Source organism: Gymnodraco acuticeps, unplaced genomic scaffold (assembly GCF_902827175.1).
Source record: "Gymnodraco acuticeps unplaced genomic scaffold, fGymAcu1.1, whole genome shotgun sequence".
Classification (NCBI taxonomy): Eukaryota; Metazoa; Chordata; class Actinopteri; order Perciformes; family Bathydraconidae; genus Gymnodraco; species Gymnodraco acuticeps.
The window spans coordinates 534,021-559,765 of record NW_022991451.1 but is presented as its reverse complement, the minus strand read 5'-3'; the positions used below and the strand labels follow the sequence as shown (position 1 = coordinate 559,765).

Sequence of the window (25,745 nt, the reverse complement as noted above, 5' to 3'; positions counted from 1 at the left end):
CAGAAGAAGAAGAAGTGACGTCAACGGCTTCATTTGCCTAATCCACCCCCAGGTTCAAAGAGTTCTCATGAAATAAATTCTCATGAACCTTTGTGGGAAAAGTACTGCGGTGTGAATGCGCCTAATGGTATACTAAAATCCATGTGAAAAAAATTGCTTCTCACTGTTCTCAGGTCAAATATTTATATGTGATTAAAAATGCGATTAATTTCGATTAATTAATTACAAAGCCTCTAATTAATTAGATTAATTTTTTTAATCGAGTCCCGGCCCTAATATATATATGTTTTGTTCTGTGAAAAAAAATTCTGCTGTACCGAAAACGTACCGAACCGAACCGTGACCAAAAAACCGAGGTACGTACCGAACCGAAATGTTTGTGAACCGTTACACCCCTACAGGCTATACATCTGAGTCAGTGCAGCGTGTTTGACTGCTTTAACAAGTGGCTGCTAACATTAGCGATACACCTCCATTTTCAGTACAGCCTGTTGGGAGAATAACACAAGAACAGACAGACACAGTTTGTACACGGGTGTCATTAGTTTGCCCAGTCCTCTTAGAAACAGTTGGTGTTGAGTTTCTTTAGACTGCTGGGGAGACGATCAGTAATGAGAGATGTTGACTTCTTCAAACGAAAGTCAACATGCCAATTTTCTTCATATAAAATCAGTTGAATAATTCATTGATTATGTTTTTGGGGTTGGCTGAATAATACAGATCCCAGTTCTTTTTGGTATCTATTATTGTTTGCTTCTGAAGTTAATAACTGGAAATTAAACACAATGAGGCAACACGTAGGATCTAAAAACAACTTATAACAAAATAACTGTTGAACCTGAATATTTGTTCGGGTCTTTTCATGTAATGTCTTCATCTTTTTTACAAAGTGTGTATTAAAGTGTTGATAAGAGAATTGATGAATACCGGTTTCGATAAGCTTCGGTATGGATACAATCCTAAAAATACCCATCCCCATGGGTGATGTTAGCATAGCAACCGAAGCTAAACTGACTATCTTGACTACTTGTTGCTATCCTATTGTGGCATAAGCCGGCACATTTTACCAGCGTATTTTACATTATGATTCTACTTGTGATAGTCGGACATGAGTCATGACAACCTGTGCAGCCCATGTATTGATTGCATCCGATAGCTGCTATAATACAAAACAAAACGTCTGCCTGCTCTCCACAATGATCAATAACAGAGAACGGATGGTCAAAGTAAGGTACAAATAAACAGAATCACACGAAGCCTGGTTAGTGTTGCCTGACTTTATAAAGTGTGTTTTTTTAATAAGTGTGTGGTTGCGTTCTAGTCACTTTGGTCAGCGCTACTGCTTGTTACAACTTTCATTTGCTGTACTACTCGCCATAAACTGTTATTGCTCAGGTTGATCTCGCCACTGCCCCCGCCTCCGACGTAAGCGTGACGTATGCGGTTCTTGCTTCTAGACCGACCATTTTTTGGTGCTTGAAAAGCACCGGGTTTCGGAGCTTAGAGGCGGCTCTGCTGCAGTGTGAACAGGAAAAAACGGTGCTTTTCAGGCTCCAGCTCCGAACCGGCCCTGGAACCGTGTTGGTGTGAAAGCCGCATAATAAAGTTACTCTTTGACGCATTAATAACCTCTTCCTCCCTACTGGGCTGTGGGGCCAACTTCCGAACATCGCCATGCATATCCTCGGCTGACATGCACTCTTTAATTATTTCTTTCTATGAGTGTTGGAGCGAAACGAGGGCAAGAGGAAAGTGATGACATCCTTCTAATGAATCCTTGAATAAATAATACTGCTGTCTAAGCTTAAGGCATCCTCCACCAGCTCTTAAAGGGAGAGAAGGGGGAGCAGGGAGGGTACATTGATGGAGAAAAAAATACATATAACCCTAGCCCTAACCTGGAATTACAGTGACATTTAATGTATGAAATTCCAACACAACCTGTGTATATCATTGGGCTCTGGATTTACTGCTACTTAGCTTTGTTCTTAATGGTGGCTATGCTAGTTTTTCCGAGTGTAGTTCATTTTAATCGGTCAGGACCAAAAGGTTGTCAAACCTCCACAGGTTTAATATTTATTTCCAATGTTTATACTGTACATACACAAGTTAAATCATGATGCCACTCACCGTTACCATCCTCAACTACACCATGAAGACACAAAATAAAGAGGGAATGGTTAAGGATAGTCCACATTTAATTTTTTTTTTGAAGACTCAAATTGTATTTTACTACATCTCTGAAACATAAACATTTTTCTAGTTCCGCACATCAGCTCTTAACATTATTATTGACCCTGGATCCTCTTTAAAGATGTCCACTATTCCTACACCCCCTCAATTATGTAAAAATATGTATTTGCACTCATCTGTGTTTATGCAAGCACAAGCTTTAAATTACATTTTTTAGAACCACACTGATTTTATATACACTCACCATCCACTTTATTAGGTACACCTAGCTAGTACCGGGTTTGACCCCCTTTTGTCATCAGAGCTGCCTTAACTCTTTGTGGCATAGACTCAACAAGGTGCTGGAAATATTCCTCAGGGATTTTGGTCCATATTGACATGATAGCATCACGCAGTTGATGTATCCATGATGCAAATCTCTGGTTCCACCACATCCCAAAGGTGCTCTATAACATTTCGATCTGGTGACTGTGGAGGCCATTTGAGTAAAGTGAACTCATTGTTATGTTCAAGAAACCAGTTGGAGATGATTTGAGCTTTGTGGCATGGCACGTTATCCTGCTGGAAGTAACCATCAGAAGATGGGTACACTGTGGTCATAAAGGGATTGACATGGTCAGCAGCAGAACCCACGTAGGCTGTGGCGTTTAAACCATGCTCAATTGGTACCAAGGGGCCCAAAAGATGCCAAGAAAACCCACACCATTACACCAGCACCAGAATCCTGAACCAGCAGGATGGATCCATGCTTTCATGCTGTTTACTGGAAATTCTGACACTACCATCCGAATGTAGCCGCAGAAATCGAGACTCATCAGACCAGGCAATCTTTTTCCAATCTACTATTGTCCAGTTTTGGTGAGCCCGTACAAATTGTAGCCTCAGTATCCTGTTCCTAGCTGACAGGAACCCGGTGTGGTCTTCTGCGGCTGTAGCCCCTCTGCTTCAAGGTTCCACGTGTTGTGGTTCAGAGATGGTCTTCTGCATACCTTGGTTGTAACTAGTGGTTATTTGAGTTACTGTTGCGTTTCTATCATCTTGAACCAGTCTGGCCATTCTCCTCTGACCTCTAGCATCAACAAGGCATTTTCGACCAGAGAACTGCATATACTCAATAATGTGATTATTGACAAACGAAGTTCAGATTTTATAATTGTTTATTTTGATTTGAAATACAGAAGGAAAAAATACAATTAATCAGGAAGTTGTGAATAGTGGCTGTGCTGTGGCTAAACAGTGATATTGACTTTGTGTCATTTTTTAATGTTATCAATCTGCAAATCCAGAGAAAATTAACCTGTCCTTTTAAGTCAAGGTTGTGAGCAACTGTTTTAAAAAGATTTAAAAAGAGAAAAATAAAGGAATTTAGTTTTGGATGTGTCCTCTGTTGTCTTTTGAAGTTCATGGAGACATCGAGGGAGAGACAAACAAAAAGACAGTTTTAAAACTATTGAATTACTTGGAGGATAATATCTGATGCTGCAGTATAACTAGCAGCTTGTTTGCCTCTGGTGCGTGCGTGCGTGGGTGCGGCACCAACTTGTCCTTCACAGTGGCCATTTCTCCACTTATCAGAGGCAGTTTGAGATTAAGAGCCATCAGCCACACTCTGTTGCCATAGCGAAGGCAGATGGAAGGCAGCTTGAGCGACAGCTGAATCCACCACACACATTTCCAACTCCTTCATGCTATCTTGATGCTCCGCTTTCTGTGCAGGCACTTCACACACGCTGGCTCCAGCACTGACACATACTGTAAACCATCACCTGTCCGTGTTTCATGTCAGCACACTGGGGGGGAGGGGGGAGGTGGTGCAGTATGTTGCTGTGACAGAAAATACGCTGGCCAATGGGAGCAGGTGGGAAACCATTGTGTTGAGCTGCCTGCCAATCAGTAATGGCGCTGAGCGTTATGCCTTTTTTTGTATTCGTAGTGCCCAAATGAAGCCATTACCCAAGGGGTTTGGGTCAGTTCATTGCAAATTGTCAATTTCAAAAGAAAGAAGACAAATATATATATATATATTATATATATATATATATATATAAATAAAGGTTTATACCAAACGATAAATTGTAAATGTAGCAGCCTAAAATGTACTGTAAAAGGTTTATTATTGAGATTATTAAGTGAATCTGTAATTGTTCGCATTATAAAAAATATTACTGAAATTAATTTTCAGTAATAAAACATGCAAATTGCTTTTCATTGTTATCAAATGGGAGGGGGGGGCACTACTTATAATAATAATAATAATAATAATAATAATAAAAGCATTTTGTTTAGCTTTCATGAGGACCCAAAAGCAAGCTGGCAACTAATTTCAGAGTATTACGGTTTAAAAGAAATTGGAATTCAATTATTTAAAGAAGACGAAAGCATTTTTATTGTGAAATATGCTATATAACTTCTATCAACCTACATAAAATGTTTTGCATTTTCTTTTTGTGTCTTTATTTATATCTACACTGTTAATGATTCATTCAAAAATAAAGGCAAGATATATGACTTAAAAAGTGAATTAGTCCTTGAATCCTTCAGATTCCTGCATGCTACCTCTGTATTGCAGTGAAGTGTTCGTCTTTACTCATCCGTTCCTCCCTCTGTGTGTCAGATCGCACAGCTGGTGTTTAAGGGCATGAAGCGTCTGAACAGGATCCAGTCTCTGGTGTTTGAGACGGCCTACAACACCAACGAGAACCTCCTGATCTGCGCTCCCACCGGCGCCGGCAAGACCAACATCGCCATGCTGACCGTGCTTCATGTGATCAACCAGCACCTGCAGCCCGGGGGGGTCATCAAGAAGGACGAGTTCAAGGTATGTCACACACACACACACACATTTCAGGTTCACCATATTGGGTTGCTTAATGCTGTTACAGTGGATATGATGCAGTTTGTTTACATCTAATTCTCTCTAAGGGCCTAAGTGCACATAATAGCTCCTCTTTTGGCAGACAGGCTCTGGGCGGTTGTGGGCAGATCCTCCTCCCAGTGTTTCATTAAAGAAATATTTGTACGGTTTCTATGACAATGATATCTCCACAACATATCACTGCATTTTGTTTCACCGTTACAACCAACTTGATGCCGATGCTTGCTCTCACACTTATGGAGCGTTCACATCGGGCCGATATGTGCTTGCGAGGAGGCGGGGCTTATCTCCATGTAGATACAATGGTAGATACCAAAAACAACAAAATTAACATATTGTACTGTGATTTTTAGTGATACACACTTTCCAAATGATACCAAAATAACTACATAGTGATAACATTTTGTAAAAACCATGAATTAATGCTTTGACAAGTGTGCTTACTAGACGGCAGACAAAACACTTTTAAAATCTTTGTTTTCTGAATGGAGATCGGATCGATCAGGCTAAGCTAAAATGTAGCTGCTCCGTCCACACCCACAACAATACTGTCATACAGACAGAAATAAAGCAGCGACTGTCTTTGTCATGCCATAGACCACATGTGTCAAACTCAAGGCCCGGGGGCCAAATCAGGCCCTTGGTGGATTTAATTTCGGCCCGCAGGATCATTTCTAATTACTATTAGATCTGGCCCGCCGGTATATTGCACGCACACCTTCACTCAATCCTGAGGGTTTCCTCAGCTCAGAGCCTGAGCCCAAACATTGATGACCTTGCACCCAAGATGAGATGCCAAGTATCTGGCTTGAACTAGCATCACAGAGCAGCAAACTGAGTTTCAATGGATGTTTCCTTCTGCACATTTTCTCTCGCGACAACAGGGCATGTTTGGTTTTCTCTTTGAGGGAAATTGTTTTTTTGAAGCTGTTGTTGGCCTGTGGAAAAATGTAATCATAATAAATGACTCCGGAAAAGCTGCAGATAGAGCCATAAGAAATGAATGCAACTGATTATTTAATGTTTAATGTTGGTTTTATAGGCAATCATTTAAAACCAGTTTAGCCCTGAGCCTGTTTTTCAGGTCTCAGGCTCAAAAATGACATTCCCAGAACAAATGACCATATCTTCCCTTCTAAAAGGATTAAATTAATAATCTTTGTTCTCAAAGTAATGATAAACCTGTGAGTTGGATGTAGAAAAGTCAGAATCAATATAGATGTTTTTTATTTTAAAGAAAATTCAGATTGAACATCGTAAAAAAACTGTAAATTATAGTGTCCGTCCAAAAATTATGTTTTACTTACAGATAAAACTACCCTTGGAGGTAGACTAAAAGCTTTAGGAATCCAAAGTACAACATATAATAAGTACCCTGTATCAAGATTGATGCAAAACAAGTGACATTTGACCTTTTTAGAGAGGTTTAGCAAAAAAAAAACTCGGGTGGAAATGGGGGTTTTACCGTTTCTCTGGAACCCATCGGTCGATTTTGGTGATTGACATCTCTTTCTGACCGTTAGAGCCAATAGAATCAAAGGGGAATCTCCCCACTCACACACATGGTAAAACAAAAAGGTGGGGGCTTTGCGCATGCAGGTTTGCACCAGAGTGAAGCTGTCTGTAGCTCTGACTTCTGAAAACCAAAAAGCAGGTTTATTGCTCATGGATTATCAAAAATTATTCAAAGGGACACAGACACATTGGATTAACCCAGACCTATGGATTAACTTCAGCATCGTTTTTATCGTTTTAATGCCATTGAAGACCACTTTTGACCAGACTACGACACAGGTGAGCCATGTTAGCGTTTTTAGCTACCTAGCTCCATATGTTTTGATGTCTGTTCTTGTTATTATCTCCGAGAGTACGTATCATTGAGTGATAATGAGGGTACCCATCGATTCTGTGTCACCTCACGATGTGAAACGATGGGGTGGATGTGCAGCAAAGATAAATAATAAGGTTTTGTGAACGACGCTGAAGTTGGCTTCCGATTCAGAGCATCCGATTCGGCAGTTAAGGGGAAAGTTAAGGGACATTTAATTTACAGCGCTGAGCGAACAATCCTCCGTGTTTGAACCTCTTAAATCGCTGCATAGCCGATTTATCTGGACTGGATTATCCCAGAGAGTCTAAAGATTCTTTATAACCCAATTTCAGATTTGTGAAACCTTTATTCTATTTGTGAAAATACAAAAACAGGTGGAAGGCTGAGGTTGCTGCAGCAGGCCAGGATCAGGATCAGAACCCAGCTGGGCAAGCCTTTATGCCTTCTTGTATTTTCACAAATAGAATAAAGGTTTCACAAATCTCAAACTGTGTTATAATGAATCTTTAGCCTCTCTGGGATAATCCAGTCCAGTTTTAATGAGTCTAGGTATAGTGGGTTTCAGATCCGGACTTGGTCTAATGTGGTCTACATGTAAAAAAAAGCACTGAAATCTCCCTTGTTTGTATTTTCACAAATAGAATAAAGGTTTCACAAATCTGAAACTGTGTTATAAATAATCTTTAGACTCTCTGAAATAATCCAGTCCAAATAAATCGACTATGCAGCGATTTAAGAGGTTCAACCACGGAGGATTGTTCGCTCAGCACTGTAAATTAAATGTCCCTTAACTTTCCCCTTAACTGCCGAATCGGATGCTCTGAATCGGAAGCCAACTTCAGCGTCGTGTTTTGTGAGTGAATTTTGGTGCAGTCATCTGTTAGCATTTTTCGCTCGTTGCTAATTCAGAGGCTCAGCGTTAGCATTGTGTTTTTTTTTGGGGGGAAACAATTAAAATGATCAGTTAGATGAGTTTCTTTCCGTTACATGGATATAAAACATTCATAGTTTATTAAATGAACATGCCCTCAGACACTGTTTCCTGCAAGATGTTGCAGGAGGGCCCCGGTACCGGGTCTCTCGGGTTTAACAGGTTAAGCTTTGTTAGTTCCAGGTTTAATATGTGCAATAAGTTCATTTCAATACGTTTTGCAATAAACATTGAACCAGTCCGGCCCTCGACTAGTACCCATTTTTTTATTTTGTCCCACTGTGTATTTGAGTTTGACACCCCTGCCATAGACAGTCTGTGGTTTGTACATTTCTAACTTTAATCCAGTTTCTGAACATATATGAGGAGCTCTGTGCTGTCGCCCAGGCTGCTGTTTTGGTTTTTTGATTCAACATCAGTGACGTCAGGCTGAGATTCTCACCTCTGGTTGCCTTTCGCAGACAGCGTCATGCCAATTTATCACTCAAGTTTAAAAAAATTGACTTTTGCGAATGACGCAAAAGGACATACAAATGACATTTGCGCCTCGTCATTCCCGTCTATACACGTTTTTGCAAATGACTTCACATGTTGTCGCAAAAAAAATCGCAGTCGCCTGTCTTTAGTGTGAATGACCTTAACAACTAAGTCTGACAGCCGTAGAGGAAGCTGTATATGGCAATACAATTATAAAATATAACGAAAGCAATGCTCACCAAATCTGCTCAGCCGATCTGCTCTAACAAATGGACTTTTTGGTCTTAGTTATAATAGTTTCTGTATGAATAACACAACCAAAAACAAGCGTACCCCAATATTTTTTTGAAAATATTTTCAACTTGAAGCTTTTTGAGCACAAAAGAAAAACCGCTGGGTGCATTTTCTCGAGGTGACTGCATTCAATGGCATGCAGTCTGGCCTTATTGGACACAATTGAAAGAAGATGCAGAGAAAACCTTATTGTATATAATATGTCTGATTGTCAGGCTAAATCACTGTCAGAGTCAAAGAGACTTTCTGTCTAAGATTGTCTGCAATGACTGCCTAATATATCCAGTGATACTCTACCCAGCGCCTCTCAACAGGCCTCCTGTTGATTAAGCATGCTCCTTGCTGAGTATCTCACACCCCCTGCAGAGACTCACATCTGATGCTTTGCATGATGGGATTTTAGGCAGCATTTAAGGAGCTTTTTAAATCCAAGGGCAGCTGGATTGACTGGATTATGTTTTATTCCAAGCTAGATCCGTTGTCTGTTTAGCTGATGTTTGCAGCGTCATTTAAACTTGATGGTGATCTGTTAAAACATTTTGTCACATCTTTGTGTATTTAATTATGTTTTTTGAGCGTTCAAATAGGGTATCTGATAAACATTTGGGATTTAAACCCTGGCTGAAACACAACAAAACAAACAATGTACCTTTTTAATTGCTAAGGTTTTTGACAGCTGTTGAAACTGTCCAAACAATGCTTTACATTTAATACAAAAACAGTGAGTTTTACATTAAAAAGAGAAAGTCCAGGTTTGGATTAGATATTCTACAGATGAAAGCCTACTGTGAGACATGCCTACCTTTCTGACAACCTAAACCTTTGTATCTTCAGAACAGAGTGTCTATAGTTATGGAGATCTGAGCTGGAACACAGAATTGGGATTTTGTCTAATTCAGGCATTTTAATTGAAAGGACTGACACAGAAGTTGTGGTAGCACTGTTTGGCCATTATGAACATTTGCTTCAATGTCCGGTGCACTTCCTAGGGGCTTCATTATAATCTGTCAAAAAATGTGTCTTAAAACACTGGAACTGAAACAGTTAAAACACCCCTCTACAAAGGCACTCCAGTTGTGTAAGAGCCATTTGATTTTATTAACATTTCTGTGAAACTGAAATATTGTCTCACTCAATAGGACTTAGTTTAGGGATTTCCAGGACTTTATTTGTATTACTTTGGGTTCCTGTTCCTGTGTTTGACCTTGACAAGTTATATGTAGTCTTTAAGAAATGTCATACATTCTTATCCTGCACACTTTATATTATATCTGTCAGGGCTGCCAACACTCACGCATTGAGCGTGAGAATCACGCAATTAACCCATATCTCACGCCACACATGCCTTTCCTCACGCTAAGTTTTTGTCCAAAATAAATGTATAAATATAAAAATAAAGTGAAGGAACAGCAAACCGAGCGGTCTACGAAATGAGAGTCTTCTGGCTTAGTTCAGTAAAGTTGGAACGATATTGGGAGATTCAGATTTCACGGATCAATAACTCATGAACAAAATGTTATTCAGACACAAATGACGTCTCCTAAGTACCGTGGTAAGGTTGACAACGAACTACAATCACATTTTGATAACAAAAAAAGCCAATACGCGCCGTCCTCCGAGCTGGACACATTACATTGGTCTCTATCCGCAGCCGGAGAAGAAACGAGTGCTCAGGGACCGTCTGCAAAGTGCAACTCCGAAAAAAGAGAATACAATAATATTCAATCACTATTATACAGTTTATTACTACCAAACTCACCACACACATCAATAGTCTCCTGTTGCTCATACTACAGCAAGGAGTTTGGAAGAATATGCTTTTGAATAATTTTGGGGAATATTTATAATATAAAATCTTCAATAAATATGGCATCATCTTAAATAACTTTACTATTATACAGTATATTTCTACCAAACTCACTATTTGCATTGTTGTTGTTAGCATCTGGTTAGCTAGCTGTGCTAACGATATTAAAAGCTGTTTCTAAAACAAGGAGAGGGAGAGCTCTGTCCTGTCAGACTGAGAGAGATAACTACAGCTCAGTGAGGTAAGGAACTCTCTGTTTAGATAGTTAACTTTAGTCTAGTTATCTCAGCGGGTCTCAAACGGTTTGGTCACCATTTATGAGAATAAATGAAAAACAGTTATGAAATACTATATGACAGTAAAACAAGAATACAGTTTAAAAGGTGAGTGATTTGTAAAATATCCATAAAGAAAAAGAACATCTGTTTACAGTTCTGTTTCATATGGGTGTTGAGAGATGTATCCATAAATTCATTTTTGCTCTCACCAGGTTGATGCATTTAACTTCAATATTTAAAAAAAAATCTTCCCAGGGGAGCATGCCCCTGGACCCCCCCTAGAGGAGGTGAGGACCCTTTTTTCGGTTCACCAAAAACAAAAAAAACACTCCAAGGTGAACTCAAATGTTGGCAGCCCTGTATATATCTGTGGTTTATCAAACAAAGGATTTTTACATGTTTATAATATTTAGGTGTTAATATAATAGATGGCTATTACAGATATCTTTGTTTGAAAACTCCAGTTTGTGACTCTAATCGAAGGCCAACAAAAACATTAAAAAGTGAGGGAACTGTGGTGTGCAACAAATAATGATGGTATTGTTAGGATTGTATACATCTATTTAGTGCTTATTGGCATCAATACTTAATGCTCCTCTCTGAATTTCGTTATTCGTTTTTTTCGTTTTTGATTGAATTTATTGAAATCTCCAATATCAACGTAAGAGCTTGTGCCTCTTCGGGGGGTGCTAACACTTAACCATACACTTTATCGTTTACTTTCTCCGTCTTTATATGTAGATATGACTTTTCTCCGTTAATCTCTGTAATGTTGTTTCCATAGCAACAACGACTTCCTGTCAACAGCGCTAACTCTCTTTCAAAATAAAAGTGTTTCCATAAAAAATAGGAAGCCAAGCCAAATTATACTTAAGACATATACAACTGCAACGAAAGTAACAAACACAATGCAATATCCTTTTCAATTTCAAAGAACACAAATTGGGTTATATACATTAACAAATAACTATAAAACAACAATACTGTAGAATAACAAAATGAATGCCATGAATAAACCGAAATACACGTGTTGGGCCGAATATTCGCTGCTGATTACTCCAAATATCCGGAGCCCGAAAAATGGTATTCGGGACAGCCCTAACCTACACACGCTGTGGCTGGCTGTCTAGATTACATGTGATGGATACAGGAGAAACAAGCAGCCTTCTCCAGATGCGGGCTCGTGCGTTGACGTAGTCGTCGATGCTACAGGATGAATCATCATCAGTGAACCTGTACCTGTGTGTAGTAAGATTTTTTTATCTTTGGCAAAATAAGAACAGCAAACGCTTAAATGAATCAACTTAAAATACAGATAGCAGACCCTACTGATACAGCTCTGACTAAATGACATGACAACTCAGCGCTACGTACATTTAAATAAAAAAACTGTTATTGTGCATCTATATCGTTGACATTGTGAAGGTGCACCATACAAGTGCTACCGTTGGAGTTTTAATTATACCCGAGCCTGCTGGGTTTCTACTACAGTACATTGATGCTTCCACTCCTCTCTCTTGAGATGTTTTACAAAACACTACAAAAATGTATCATTGGAAAAAAGAGGTACAAAAAAAAACCTTGATTTAGAAAGCCTCATCTATTACATTACATTACATTACATTACATTTAGCTGACGCTTTTATCCAAAGCGACTTACAATAAGTACATTCGACCAGGAAGACACAACCTTGAAGAAAACAGAATCATATAAGTACATCAGGTTTCATAGAGCCAAACATTTCAAGTGCTACTCAACTGGCTTTAGGTAAGCCAGTCCTTTATTAGTATAAAAGTGCTTCGTTAATAGTTCTAACGCTCGAAGTGGAGTCGAAAGAGATGAGTTTTCAGTCTGCGCCGGAAGGTGTGTAAGCTATCTGCCGTCCTGATATCAATGGGGAGCTCATTCCACCATTTTGGAGCCAGGATAGCAAACCCACGTGTTTTTGCTGATGGGAACTTGGGTCCCCCTCGCAGCGAGGGTGCAGCGAGTCGTTTGGCTGATGCAGAGAGTAGTGCACGCGCTGGGGTATACTGTACAGTTTATATTACATGTATTTACTACCCTCCTGGCTTCCTCCGCCAGAAACTGGGGACAGTTTGTCTCTTTCTTACCTGATAATGAGATAGACAGCTTTTCTTAGGCAAGGCAAGGCAAGGCAAGTTTATTTATATAGCACTTTTCAACACAAGGCAATTCAAAGTGCTTTACAAAAAATGAAAGAGATTAAGAAAATGGCATTTAAAATCAGTCATTAAAAAGAAAAGCTAATAAAATAAACATTAAAAGAAAAAATACATGGATAAAAGTTACAGTGCAATTAAACATTAAAAGAAAAAAGTACATGGATAAAAGTTACAGTGCAGTCTAAGATATGAATAGTTCAATTAAAAGCAGCGACAAAAAGAAAAGTCTTCAGCCTGGATTTAAAAGTAGTAAGAGTTGCAGCGGACCTGCAGGTTTCTGGGAGTTTGTTCCAGGTATTTGGAGCATAATAACTGAACGCTGCTTTACCATGTTTAGTTCTGACTCTGGGGACAGAAAGCTGACCAGTCCCTGAAGACCTGAGAGATCTGGATGGTTCATAATTTAGCAGGAGGTCAGAAATATATTTTGGGCCTAAACCATTCAGTGCTTTATAAACCAGCAGCAGTATTTTGAAATCTATTCTGTGACACACAGGAAGCCAGTGTAAAGACTTCAGAACAGGAGTGATGTGATCCACTTTCTTAGTGTTAGTGAGGACTCGAGCAGCAGCGTTCTGAATTAGCTGCAGCTTCCTAATAGATTTTTTAGTGAGACCTGTGAAGACACCATTGCAGTAGTCGAGTCTACTGAAGATAAAAGCATGGACAAGTTTTTCCAAATCCTGCTGTGACATTAGTCTTTTAATCCTAGATATATTCTTTAGGTGATAGTAGGCTGATTTAGTAACTGTTTTAATGTGACTGTTGAAACTCAGGTCAGAGTCCATGACTACACCTAGATTTCTGGCTTTATCTGTTGTTTTGAACATTGCAGACTGAAGCTCAGCGCTAACTTTTATACGTTCTGCCTTGGCTCCAAAAACCATTACCTCAGTTTTATCTTTGTTTAATTGGAGAAAGTTCTGACACATCCAGTCATTGATTTGTTCAATGCACTTACTCAGTGTTTGAATTGGAGCATAGTCTCCTGGTGAAATTGTTACGTAAATTTGTGTGTCATCTGCATAGCTATGGTAACTTATTTTGTTGTTCTTCATTATCTGAGCCAGTGGTAGCATGTAGATGTTAAAGAGAAGAGGCCCCAAGATGGAGCCTTGAGGAACCCCACATGTCATATTTGTCAACTCAGATGTGTATTTACCTATAGAAACAAAGTTGTTTCTGTCCTTTAAGTAGGATTCAAACCAATTCAGAACTGTTTCCGAAAGTCCCACCCAGTTCTCCAGTCGGTCTATGTAATATGCTGTGGTCAACAGTGTCAAACGCAGCACTGAGATCTAATAATACTAACACTGAAGTTCTGCCACTGTCTGTGTTTAAGTGGATGTCATTAAAGACCTTTACAAGAGCAGTCTCAGTGCTGTGGTTTGGACGAAAGCCTGACTGGAACACATCAAAACAGTTATTTAAATGCAAGAAATTACTCAACTGTTGAAAAACAACTTTTTCAATGATTTTACCTAGAAATGGGAGGTTTGATATGGGCCTGTAATTGTTCATTACTGAAGCATCTAGATTATTCTTTTTTAAGAGCGGTTTAATGACTGCAGTTTTCAGGGCCTGTGGAAAAATACCTGAGTGAAGAGATTTGTTTACTATATGAAGTAGATCTGAGGCCATGCAAGGCAAAACATCTTTGAAAAATCCTGTTGGAATAATATCAAGGCAGCAAGAGGAGGATTTCAGAAGTTGAATAATGTCCTCTAGGTTTTTATCATTAATCTGATGGAATTGTGTCATGATGTCTGAATTGATGTTAAGTGGAGATAGGGACAACACATTTGCTGTTCCTGATGCAGAGGCACTGACTGCTTGTCTGATTTTCTGAATTTTGTCAGTGAAAAAGGAGGCAAAATCATTGCACGCCCTGGTGGATAGAAATTCAGAGGCTACTGACACTGGGGGGTTAGTTAGTCTGTCGACGGTAGCAAACAAGGCACGTGCGTTGTTTTTGTTTTTGGTAATGATGTCAGAGAAGAACGATTGTCGTGCGTTTTTCAATTCCAAATTATAAAGGCCAAGTCTCTCTTTATAGATTTCAAAGTGAACCTGGAGATTTGTTTTTCGCCACCTGCGTTCAGCTTTTCGACATTCTCTTTTTTCTGTTTTCACGGTCATGGCCTTTCTCCATGGAGATATTTTCTTGCCAGACACTTCCTTTACCTTAGTTGGAGCAATGGCATCTATAACATTTTGAATTTTTGAATTAAAATGATCTACTAGCTCATTTACTGAGATGTTGGCAGGGGCAAGTGTGGAAGAGAAATTCTGAGTAAACATTTCCCTAGTATTTTCAGTTAAATATCGCTTTGTGGTTACCTCTTTTTGAACATTTTTGTGAACAGAAATAGAGCTCTCAAAGAAAACACAGGAATGGTCAGAGAGTGCAACATCAGTCACCACAACCTTAGAGATATTCAGACCCTTTGAGATAATTAAGTCCAGAGTGTGCCCCTTATTGTGCGTGGGCTCCGTCACATGCTGAGTCAGTCCATAGCTATCAAGAACACAAAACAGTTCTTTAGCCCCTCTGTCCTGGGGGTTGTCAACATGGATGTTCAAATCACCAACAATGACTAGACGGTCAAAGTCAATACACACTATAGACAGCAGTTCAGTAAAGTCATCAAAAAAGCTTGCACAGTATTTGGGTGGTCTATAGATATTTAGGAACAGAGCTCGAGAGGAGCATTTCAGCCGAAGGGCCACATATTCAAAAGAATCAAAGTTTCCATAAGATGTCTTCCTGCATTGAAGGGAATCATTGAACAGAATAGCAACTCCACCCCCTTTCTTATGCATTCTTTCCTGACTCATAAAACTAAAGTTGGGAGGGGTTGATTCGATAAGAACAGCTGCACTGTTATTTTGTTCAATCCAAGTTTCTGTTAAAAACATAAAATCGAGATTGTGCTCAGTGATAAAATCATTGATTAAAAATGTTTTTCCTGCCAAAGACCTGACATTTAATAAAGCTAGTTTAAGTTTGTTAAACACACTATCAGTCATGTTTTTTGTAACAAGCTGTGGCTGACATGGAATCACTTATGGAATCTTATGTTTATTCAGAAGTGTATTATGAATACTTTTGAAAAATCAAAGATGTGAGCATTGGAAATTAAATACAGCCTGAAATGGAAAAACAGAAACTTCAATAAAAGCACAAATAGTCATCTATTGGCAGCTCGTCGTTAAATATTGGGTGTCTTCTCAAACACATTGTGTCAAAACACACACTCGGATAAATAAGTCAGACATCCAGAAGGCTTTGTTCACACACACACACACACACACACACACACACACACACACACACACACACACACACACACACACACACACACACACACACACACACACACACACACACACACACACACACACACACACACACACACACACATGCTCACACACAGTTCCAGTCTGTGACGATAGCCACTTTTCATACATCACCATTAAACTTTACCCATGCAAGTGGCTGGCATCATATTTCTCAATAAATTGTGATTTGTGCTGGTTGCCAGGGAACAAATTATCCCGCCTCTGTTTGCTCATTTATCACCAGAGTGTCCTTCCATCCCACCCCCCATCCCTTACCTTTCCCACTCTCCCGCTTTCGGTTCCCATCATATTTACCTCTGTGCCCCCCCCCTCTCCCTCTCTCTCTGTAGATAGTGTACGTGGCTCCGATGAAGGCCTTGGCAGCTGAGATGACTAATTACTTCGGTAAGCGATTGGAGCCACTGGGCATCACAGTTAAAGAACTCACCGGGGACATGCAGCTAACCAAAGGAGAGATCCTACGAACACAGGTACACACTCACACACACACACACACACACACACACACACACACACACACACACACACACACACACACACACACACACACACACACACACACACACACGCATACACACACACACACACACACACACACATACACATACACATACACATACACACACACACACATACACACACACACACACTGCGAGTTCTATCATGCCTCCAACTAAAATGGTCTCTTCTCCAGGTTCCCCGTGCTACTCTTTTATGTTCTCTAGCACCCCCAAGTGGATTGGATTGTGACATTTATTGGAGCCATTCCACCATATATTCTCCAAAATGGATCCGTCACAATTCTGCCAACTGTTAGTGAAAAGTGTAATTCAAACAGATCTAATTTAATTGTTAGCAACTGCCGAGCTATGGATTTACAGTTGCTTTCAAAAGAAAAAAGAACAAATGATTAAAGGGCCTGCTATAAACTCTGCTGTTTCTGTTCTGGCTTCATTAGTGAAAGTCCAGTCAGTTTTATTTATACAGCCCAATATCACAAATCACATATTTGCCTACAATTTGCACAGCATACGACATCTTATGTCCTTAAACCCTCTATTCGGGTAAGGAAAAACTCCTCTAATCATGTTCTAAGCTATTTAAAATTACATATTTATCCATTGATAGATTACTCAAGGTTCCATGTCCAAAGCAGGCCTTCTGTTAACACCTACAGTAGTAATAGCTCAAATAGAAATGGTATCTGGTACCGGTAAATGGTAACATTTAAATAAAAGCTTAGACAAAGGATTGGACAGGGAATTGAGCACAGGTTCGACAAGCTAGTTCTCGATTTGTTTTATTTCTTTGCCATCAAAGGTTGAAAATGTTTTTATTTCCAACATGCACTCCTTCTAAAGGTTTAGCAGCGGAGCTGATTTACAGAATCTACTAATGTTATCACTTTACTAGATGGCGCTTACTGTAAGATTATAATTCTCCTAAAATGGGCTTATTTTTGGCTCAGGTAGAGATAAAGACTTAAAATATTCAGGACATTTTTATTTCATTCCATTTATGTGAACAGTCGGCAACTCCAGGATATATTAGTCTTTAAAAAATATATTAATTTATATTAAATATTTCAACTGTTGACTTAATTGCTTTATTATATAACAAACAATCCTACATAAAATAGAATTTTTTTAACCATTTGCTAAAAGAGCTCATTTTCAGGTTCATATCAGTATTTAGTGTCTCTACATGTCTCCATGCTTTAACGTTCTAAAAGCTCTTTATGTTTCTCATACTGCCTGTGCTGCAGCACCTCTTTTCACCCTCTGTCTGAAACCAGAGCCCAGTCTGCTCTGATTGGTTAGCTGGCCGGCTCTGTTGTGATTGGTCTGCCTCTTAGCGTCTTCACTTACAATTTGTTGGAGCACTGGCCAATAGAAGCGTGAGTGTTACATAGTGATGTCACTATGTTACGAAAGTAAACAAAGGATAGTATAGAACAGTGGTTCTCAAACCTTTTTCAATAATGTACCCCCTTTGAAAAAAAAATTCAGCCCCTGATCAGCGCAAACAAAATTGTTAAGGAAAAAATGCCTGTATAAAGAGGTACAGTACAGTGCTGCACCATCAGTGTCTGATTTATTAAAACAACAACCTTGTAACTGAGAAACACTTAAATGCTACATTTCAAATGTTTACAATCCATCACTAAATTCTATTTTAACATCATGCAATAACACTAATACAACATTAGTTGCATTGAACTGATCTTTGTAATAAATTGGACTTACAATGTAGTGAGAACCATGGGCTTGTGCTTCACTGAGGATCTTTGTCATTCTGACAGGGAGGCTAACTGCAGTTATTACACTTCGTGTTTTTAAATATGTGTAACTCTGTTCATATAAAACCCACACTGCTCAAACTTCCTTACTTTCCCTAAAATTAGTATATTTATTTATTAGGGGCGTGGGGAATGAAGAGAAACAAATATATGAGCATTTTATGAGCATGGGATTTTGACCCCTCATATAAACATATGCATAATTCTATACTTTGCGGCCACACGGCGTTGCCAAGCAACGCTTATTGTTTAGGTCCTTTGATAAGCAGGCAGTCATATCATTAACTAGAACTAGCTAGATCTGATAGATTTGGACATAAACGCGAGTGAAGTCTAACCGGACGCGAGAGAGGGATCAGAGATCAGATCAGCTGCTGCTGACGGAGAACACACAGCTCTGCATGATCACAGCTCCGCCGCTGTGACGGACCGTTGAGTGGAGCAAAATACACTAAGAGTTAGACCTTAGCTATTTCATCTACTCTGGAACTAGCTAAACTAGTTATACATATATTTATTCTTTACTGTCGGGTCACTTATTACAGGTTCAGCGAGCTGCACGAGACTGACGGGCTGTCAGGAGAGGGAGAGGAAAAGAGAGCACCCCGTTTATTTCCCCCATTTTACTATCCAGAATGACTGTAAACCTTTGAAGAAAGTAGTTAATCTACTATTATTAGTTTGTTTAAATGCATTAATTACGTTTTTTTTTCATTAACATAAAATAAATCTCACGTACCCCCTGCAGTACTCCAACGTACCCCTAGGGGTCCGCGTACCCCCATTTGAGAACCACTGGTATAGAACACACTACTGGAAAGGGAACACCTGAAAAAGTAGAATAGGGCCCCTTTAACAACATTTTGTCAAGTGATGAGAATCATTTGATTCACTTGAGTCCATCTCAGTCAATGAGATGCTTTCTCTCTGTTCAGTGTCTAATGGGTTGTTCAGGTAATGGAGGTCTGTGCAGCAGATGAAGAACATTCTGTGTTTTTATGGGGTTCTCCTGATGGAACATGTGAATTGAATCTCAGGTGCCTTCCAGAGAATCCCTCACATACGGGAGTTTCCTTCACTGTTTTTAGAAAGAGGATGGATTTATTAGAATGAGCCAAAGGATTGAGGATAAGAGCACATATTAAGTGAGAGAAGCTGGCTCCTCAGCTCAGAGGAAGCAGAGATGGCTAGATCAGCCTGAAAGACTCAACTCTCAGGCTGAGAAGGTTGGGAAAACATGCATATCTGTTAAATCCAAAAGAGGTGGATTGGAGAGATCGCACAGCTTAGAGGGAAGGTTTATAAGCCTTGTGGGACTTATGAATTGAAAAAGGAAAAGGTTGGGGTTCGGTGTCTGTAGGGGGGGGGTTGTGCTGGCAGAAGGTGGAGTTTTTATCTATCAAATGAGGCCAATTCCAGCTAATCTGAAGGTGTGTTTAAGATGCATTTCTATTGGGTCATGTGGAAAGATTTCACAGTGAGAAAGATTAGTAAGATTCACTGCGTCTCTGCAGCGCTCCATTATCTGTGTCTCTCTCATCTCACTGCGTTGGTGTCAGTACATTTACACAAAGTGGTGAGTGAAAGGGGGCCGTCCATGTTTAACAGGCCGGAGTGATGCCATGTGCTGTGACCTTGGTTGTCTCCTGCGTCTCCTCAAAGTCCTCACCACGTCTTTCATCATGTTCTTTTGATGTGCACAGCAGAGTGGAGGATCTGGCGTGACTTCAACCACATGCAAAGTGTATGCAGGGGTGAAAGGCAGTCTTGAAGCAGTGTTGTATTAAGAGCTTATCTTTTGTTACACGGACACGTCTTGTCCTGCGACCTTCATTATGCAACACTTTAGAGTGAAAGGAAACAAAAAAAACAAGCAATCCAATACACACATAGGGTGTAGTATATGAGAAGGTTGTACAATTTAGACCAATCTGATCAGTGATCTGGCAAGTCCAAGGCTGTGTTTAATCACTGTTATGTGTGACACCACATTTACTCCACAAACAATTCAGTAAGTCTGTAAATCATTTGCCCCCTGGCAGCCTGGAAAATCAATAATTTAAAAATAAAATGGTTATAATAAATGAAAATAAGACTAAGTAATATTAACTATTTCATTTCCATATGAATGAAAAATGTAGCAAGGAGTTAACATGTGCTGTCATTAAAGGTCCCATGTCATGGCCATTTCTACTGATCATAATTCCATCGTTGAGGTCTACTAAAATAGATTTATATTGTTCAATGTTCCAAACTCACATTGGTTTCTCATACAGCATCTCTGTATCTCTGTATACTGTAGTATGTGTATTCACTCTCTGTCCTACACGGCTTGTTGGAGCTCCTGTCCCCCCCCGCCTCCCTGTGGGCCCACTGTGCTCTGATTGGTCAGCTCGCCCACTACCGTTACAGCGGAACATCAGTGATTATGTGTTACAATGGCGTTTGTTAGCAACCAGAAAATGACACCAGTAATGACAAACAGATGAGAATGCTGCGTGGGGTCTGGGTGCCGTGTTGGCGAGACGTTGCGGGGCTCACTGCTCTGCCCTTTGAGGCTCGAGGAGCGGACAGTGTGAGCTGGATTACTGGTGTCGTGTCCTGGTTGCTGTGTGGGATCTGCGAGACAGCGAGACACCGCGGAGCTCAGCCTGAGCACACACACTCACAGCCTGAGGGAGCTCTCTGTGTGTGTGTGTGTGTGTGTGTGTGTGTGTGTGTGTGTGTGTGTGTGTGTGTGTGTGTGTGTGTGTGTGTGTGTGTGTGTGTGTGTGTGTGTGTGTGTGTGTGTGTGTGTGTGTGTGTGTGTGTGTGTGTGTGTGTGTGTGTGTGTGTGTGTGTGTGTGTGTGTGTGTGTGTGTGTGTGTGTGTGTGTGTGTGTGTGTGTGTGTGTGTGTGTGTGTGTGTGTGTGTGTGTGTGTGTGTGTGTGTGTACACATACACGTGCGGAGCTCCGCGGATTGGTCCATTTGGTCGGTGTTACGTCACTATGACCGTTACGTCACTATGACCCGGAAGAAAAAAATTGAAAAAGAAAAATGTCCAACGAGGCGTTCTGACAGACAGGTCTGTTCTGTGTTAGAGTTGTACTCGCTACAGGGTGTACTTTAAAGGTTTGTGACTCTGCAGACCGTTTACATGCAGAAAAAGCTACATAACACACAAGGGGACCGGTAATAACCGGAAAAGCCTGACATGGGACCTTTAAAACATCTGGGAATGGCTTTACTGGGGGAATTTTAAAAGTGTATGAGAAATTTCCATTTTCCTTTCTGACAGTGGATTTTTAGGTCGATACAGTTGTCTTACTGCTTCCAACAAGCTCTACTCACCAAGTGGCCAGTTAAGGTATTGGATTTATGGTCTTTCAGTTTTTGTTTGAATGGGGATTAAACATAAAACTCTAATCTGTAGACCTTTGAGTCCTTTCCTCTGGATATCCTTATTGTGGAGGTTTGAAGGAAGAAAAAACGATTAATTGAAGAAAAATATTGATTTAGTTGTTATTTCTGTAAGAGGGATTAACAACAAACTGAACAGTTGTGTCAGTCATCGCTTGTCTCCCATTTTGATGCAATTCCCCGCGCAGGAAGGTAACCCACTCTACAACAGTCTGATTGGCCCACTTGTCTTTCTAATCCAGGAAACAATGAGCATTACATCCGAGCCCCCAGGAAGTGTGCAAGGCATTGAAGCAAATGCTCGTAGTGGCCAAACGGTTGTACTTAAACTTCCATGTCAGTCCGTGACGTAATGGGGCCCAAAAATTACTTTTTCTCTTGACTTTTAATGAGAAAAAAGATGCCTGTAAAAAACACTATAGACATTATTTAAAATCATTAGCACGGGATACGTGTGGCGCAGTGGGTAGAGCGTTGGTGTTCGGATCAAGGGAGCACAGGTTCAAGCATGTCGTTGTGTCCCTGGGCAAGACACTAAACCCCTCCTGTGGGGATTGTCCACAGTATTGAGTATTTAAGTCGCTTTGGATAAAAGCGTCTAACAAGTAACATGTAATGTAATTACCTCCTAAAGGCTGCATAATGCGCTCAAAGCCCAATCCAGAGATACACTATATAAACAAAGTGTATTGGGACACCTACACATTACACCCACAGGAGCTTTTATGACATCCCATTCCAAATTCTTAGGCATTAATATGAAGTTGGTCCCCCCTTTGCAGCTAAAACAGCTTCCACTCTTCTGGGAAGGCTTTCTACAAGATTGTGGAGCGTGTCTGTCCATCATTCATCCAGAAGAGCATTTGTGAGGTCAGACACTGATGTTGGACGAGAGGCAGGCTCTCCGTTCTAGTTCATCCCAAAGGTATTTAGTGGGGTTGAGGTCAGGGCTCTGTGGGGGCCAGTCCAGTTTTTCCACACCAAACTCATCCAACCATGCCTTTATGGACCTTGCTTTGTGCACTGGGGCACAGTCATGCTGGAACAGAAATGGGCCTTCCCCAAACTGTTTCCACAAAGTTGGAAGCATAGAATTGTCCAAAATGACTTGGTAAGATGAAGCATTAAGAATCTGCTTCACTGGAACTAAGGGGCCGAGGCCAACCCCAGAAAAACAACCCATAGCATTATCCCTCTTTAACCAAACTTTACAGTCGGCACAATGCATTCAGGCAGGTAACGTTCTCCTGGCCAAACCCAGACTGGTCCATCAGACTGCCAGATAGAGGCAGGAAATGTTTCTCAACGCTCTCCGTAGCCTACTGTATGACTGCGGCGGGGCGGGAAATGTAGCATTGTACCTACACTTCCTACAGCGTAACCTGGGACCAGGGCCGGCCCGTCGCACTGGCGTTATAGATGTTCGCCTAGGGCGCCAGCCGCCAGATCTGGGGAGGCGCTGCGCTGACGGCTCTTGGAGGGAAAAAAAAAATGTTGACCGTTGGTGCTCATCCTAATTTTCAGCCTTGATGTAACAACATTCATAATTCAGTAAATGTAACACCCTTTTCATCCCGGTTACACTTTTCATTTGCCCTGTACGATGGGCGCTGTAAGTGATGAAAATGGGGGATGTTGGCTTATCTGGCACCCGCAGCTCACAGCCAAAGTGCGAGTGAGCGTGGGAGCGAGCGAGGGAGAAAGGGAGGGTGCACCGGTACGCGCTGTTGTTATTAGCATCTGGTGCTAGCTGCTGTAACGGAAGAAGATGTTTCTACAATGATGTGGAGGGAGAGTCCTCTGATAACTAACTACAGCTCAGTGAGGTAAAGGACTCTGAGGGTTTAGATAGTTCACTTTAGTCTAGGTTATCTCAGTGGGTCTCAAACGTTTTGATCACAATTTATGTAAACACATATTTCCAAGGCACTCCTTTATAATTATTGGGATCAACAGGTTTGAAATCATTCCAATGTATACTATAGGCCAGTAAACCAGACATATCGTTTTAAACTGGAGAGATACGAAAATATGCATAAATAAAATAGTAAAATAAGATATGAATGAACAACACAAATAAAATACGTTACATGTATTTGTTATTGGTTATGTTCACATACTTATTTGATTATTAAAATGTAAACCGATCTTTTTCATATGGGTGTTTAGAGTTGTACCCGCAAGATCTTGTCTCTAGTAATTCTGCTTAAAGTGCACCAGATTGAAGCATTTTACTTTAAAATGTTCAAACATTTCTTCCCGGTATGCCTGAGAAGGCAGATATGCTTGTTTTTCTCAACAAGAACTATTTTTAAATGGGGGGGGGGGGGGTTCCTTTAAAAGTTGGACTGTTGCACTGTTGTAGCTTCAGTGGTTCTCAGGTTACAGTTACATAGCAGTGAATATAAACAGAATGATTAATGTGCAATGTTAATTAATTAACAACTCCGCAGTGGCAAAGCCCCGGGGGTGGATGAGATCCGCCCAGAAATGCTGAAGGCTCTGGGTGTTGAGGGACTGTCATGGTTGACACGTCTCATCAACATTGCGTGGAAGTCGGAAACAGTACCGAAGGAGTGGCAGACCGGGGTGGTGGTTCCCCTTTTTAAAAAGGGGTATCAGAGGGTGTGTGCCAATTACAGAGGCATCACACTACTCAGCCTCTCCGGGAAAGTTTACTCTAAGGCAGTGTTTCTCAAACTTGTTCATACCAAGGACCACTTAACCAATAAAAAAACACTCGCGGACCACCTAACTCCACAAATATCCAAAAACACATCGTTTTTTACAAATCGCCTGAAAATGGTACAAACAAGTGGCCACATGTGTGATGAAGGTGTTATCTGGGCTATATCATGCAGTCAAAAAAAAACTTAAGCTCGCTCCATTGCGGAGATATTCCCGCGAGAGTGCGGAAAACTTAAATAAATTAATTTATTTCAAATGTGAAATGTTACCAATATACTCACGGACCACTAGGGGCCGCTCACGGACCACCAGTGGTCCGCGGACCACACTTTGAGAAGCACTGCTCTAAGGTACTAGAAAGGAGGGTCAGGCCGATTGTCGAACCTCAGATTGAGGAGGAACAATGCGGATTCCGTCCTGGTCGTGGAACGACAGATCAGCTTTTTACTCTCGCAAGGATCCTGGAGGGGGCCTGGGAATACGCTTATCCGGTCTACATGTGTTTTGTAGACTTGGAGAAGGCGTATGACCGAGTTCCCAGGGAGTTACTGTGGGAGGTGCTGCGGGAGTATGGGGTGAGGGGTCTCTACTCAGGGCCATCCAATCTCTGTACTCCCAAAGCGAGAGCTGTGTCCGGGTCCTCTGCAGTAAGTCGGACCCATTTCCGGTGAGGGTTGGCCTCCGCCAGGGCTGCGCTTTGTCACCAATCCTGTTTGTAATATACATGGATCGGATTTCGAGGCGTAGTCATGGGGGAGGGGGTCTGCAGTTCGGTGGACTAAGGATTGCACCACTGCTTTTGCAGATGATGTGGTTCTAATGGCTTCATCGGTCTGCGACCTTCAGCACTCACTGGATCGGTTCGCAACCGAGTGTGAAGCGGCTGGGATGAGGATCAGCACCTCCAAATCTGAGGCCATGGTTCTCAGCAGGAAACCGATGGACTGTCCACTCCAAGTAGGGAATGAGTCCTTACCCCAAGTGCAGGAGTTCAAGTATCTCGGGGTCTTGTTCTCGAGTGAGGGAACAATGGAGCGTGAGATGGGCCGGAGAATCTGGGCAGCGGGAGCGGTACTGCAGTCGCTTTACCGCACCGTTGTGACGAAAAGGGAGCTGAGCCA

At 40.9% G+C, this 25,745-nt stretch overlaps 1 protein-coding gene across 1 annotated transcript in view; it reads left to right on the top strand.

Moving 5' to 3' along the window:
- The window catches only part of ascc3 (activating signal cointegrator 1 complex subunit 3), a gene marked incomplete in the record, with an annotated part of 191,770 nt that overhangs the window by 56,593 nt on the left and 109,432 nt on the right, over nt 1-25,745 (top strand). Inside the window, 2 exon segments of the mRNA XM_034196559.1 lie at nt 4,808-5,011; nt 16,566-16,706. Coding sequence (XP_034052450.1) covers nt 4,808-5,011; nt 16,566-16,706 — 345 coding nt within the window.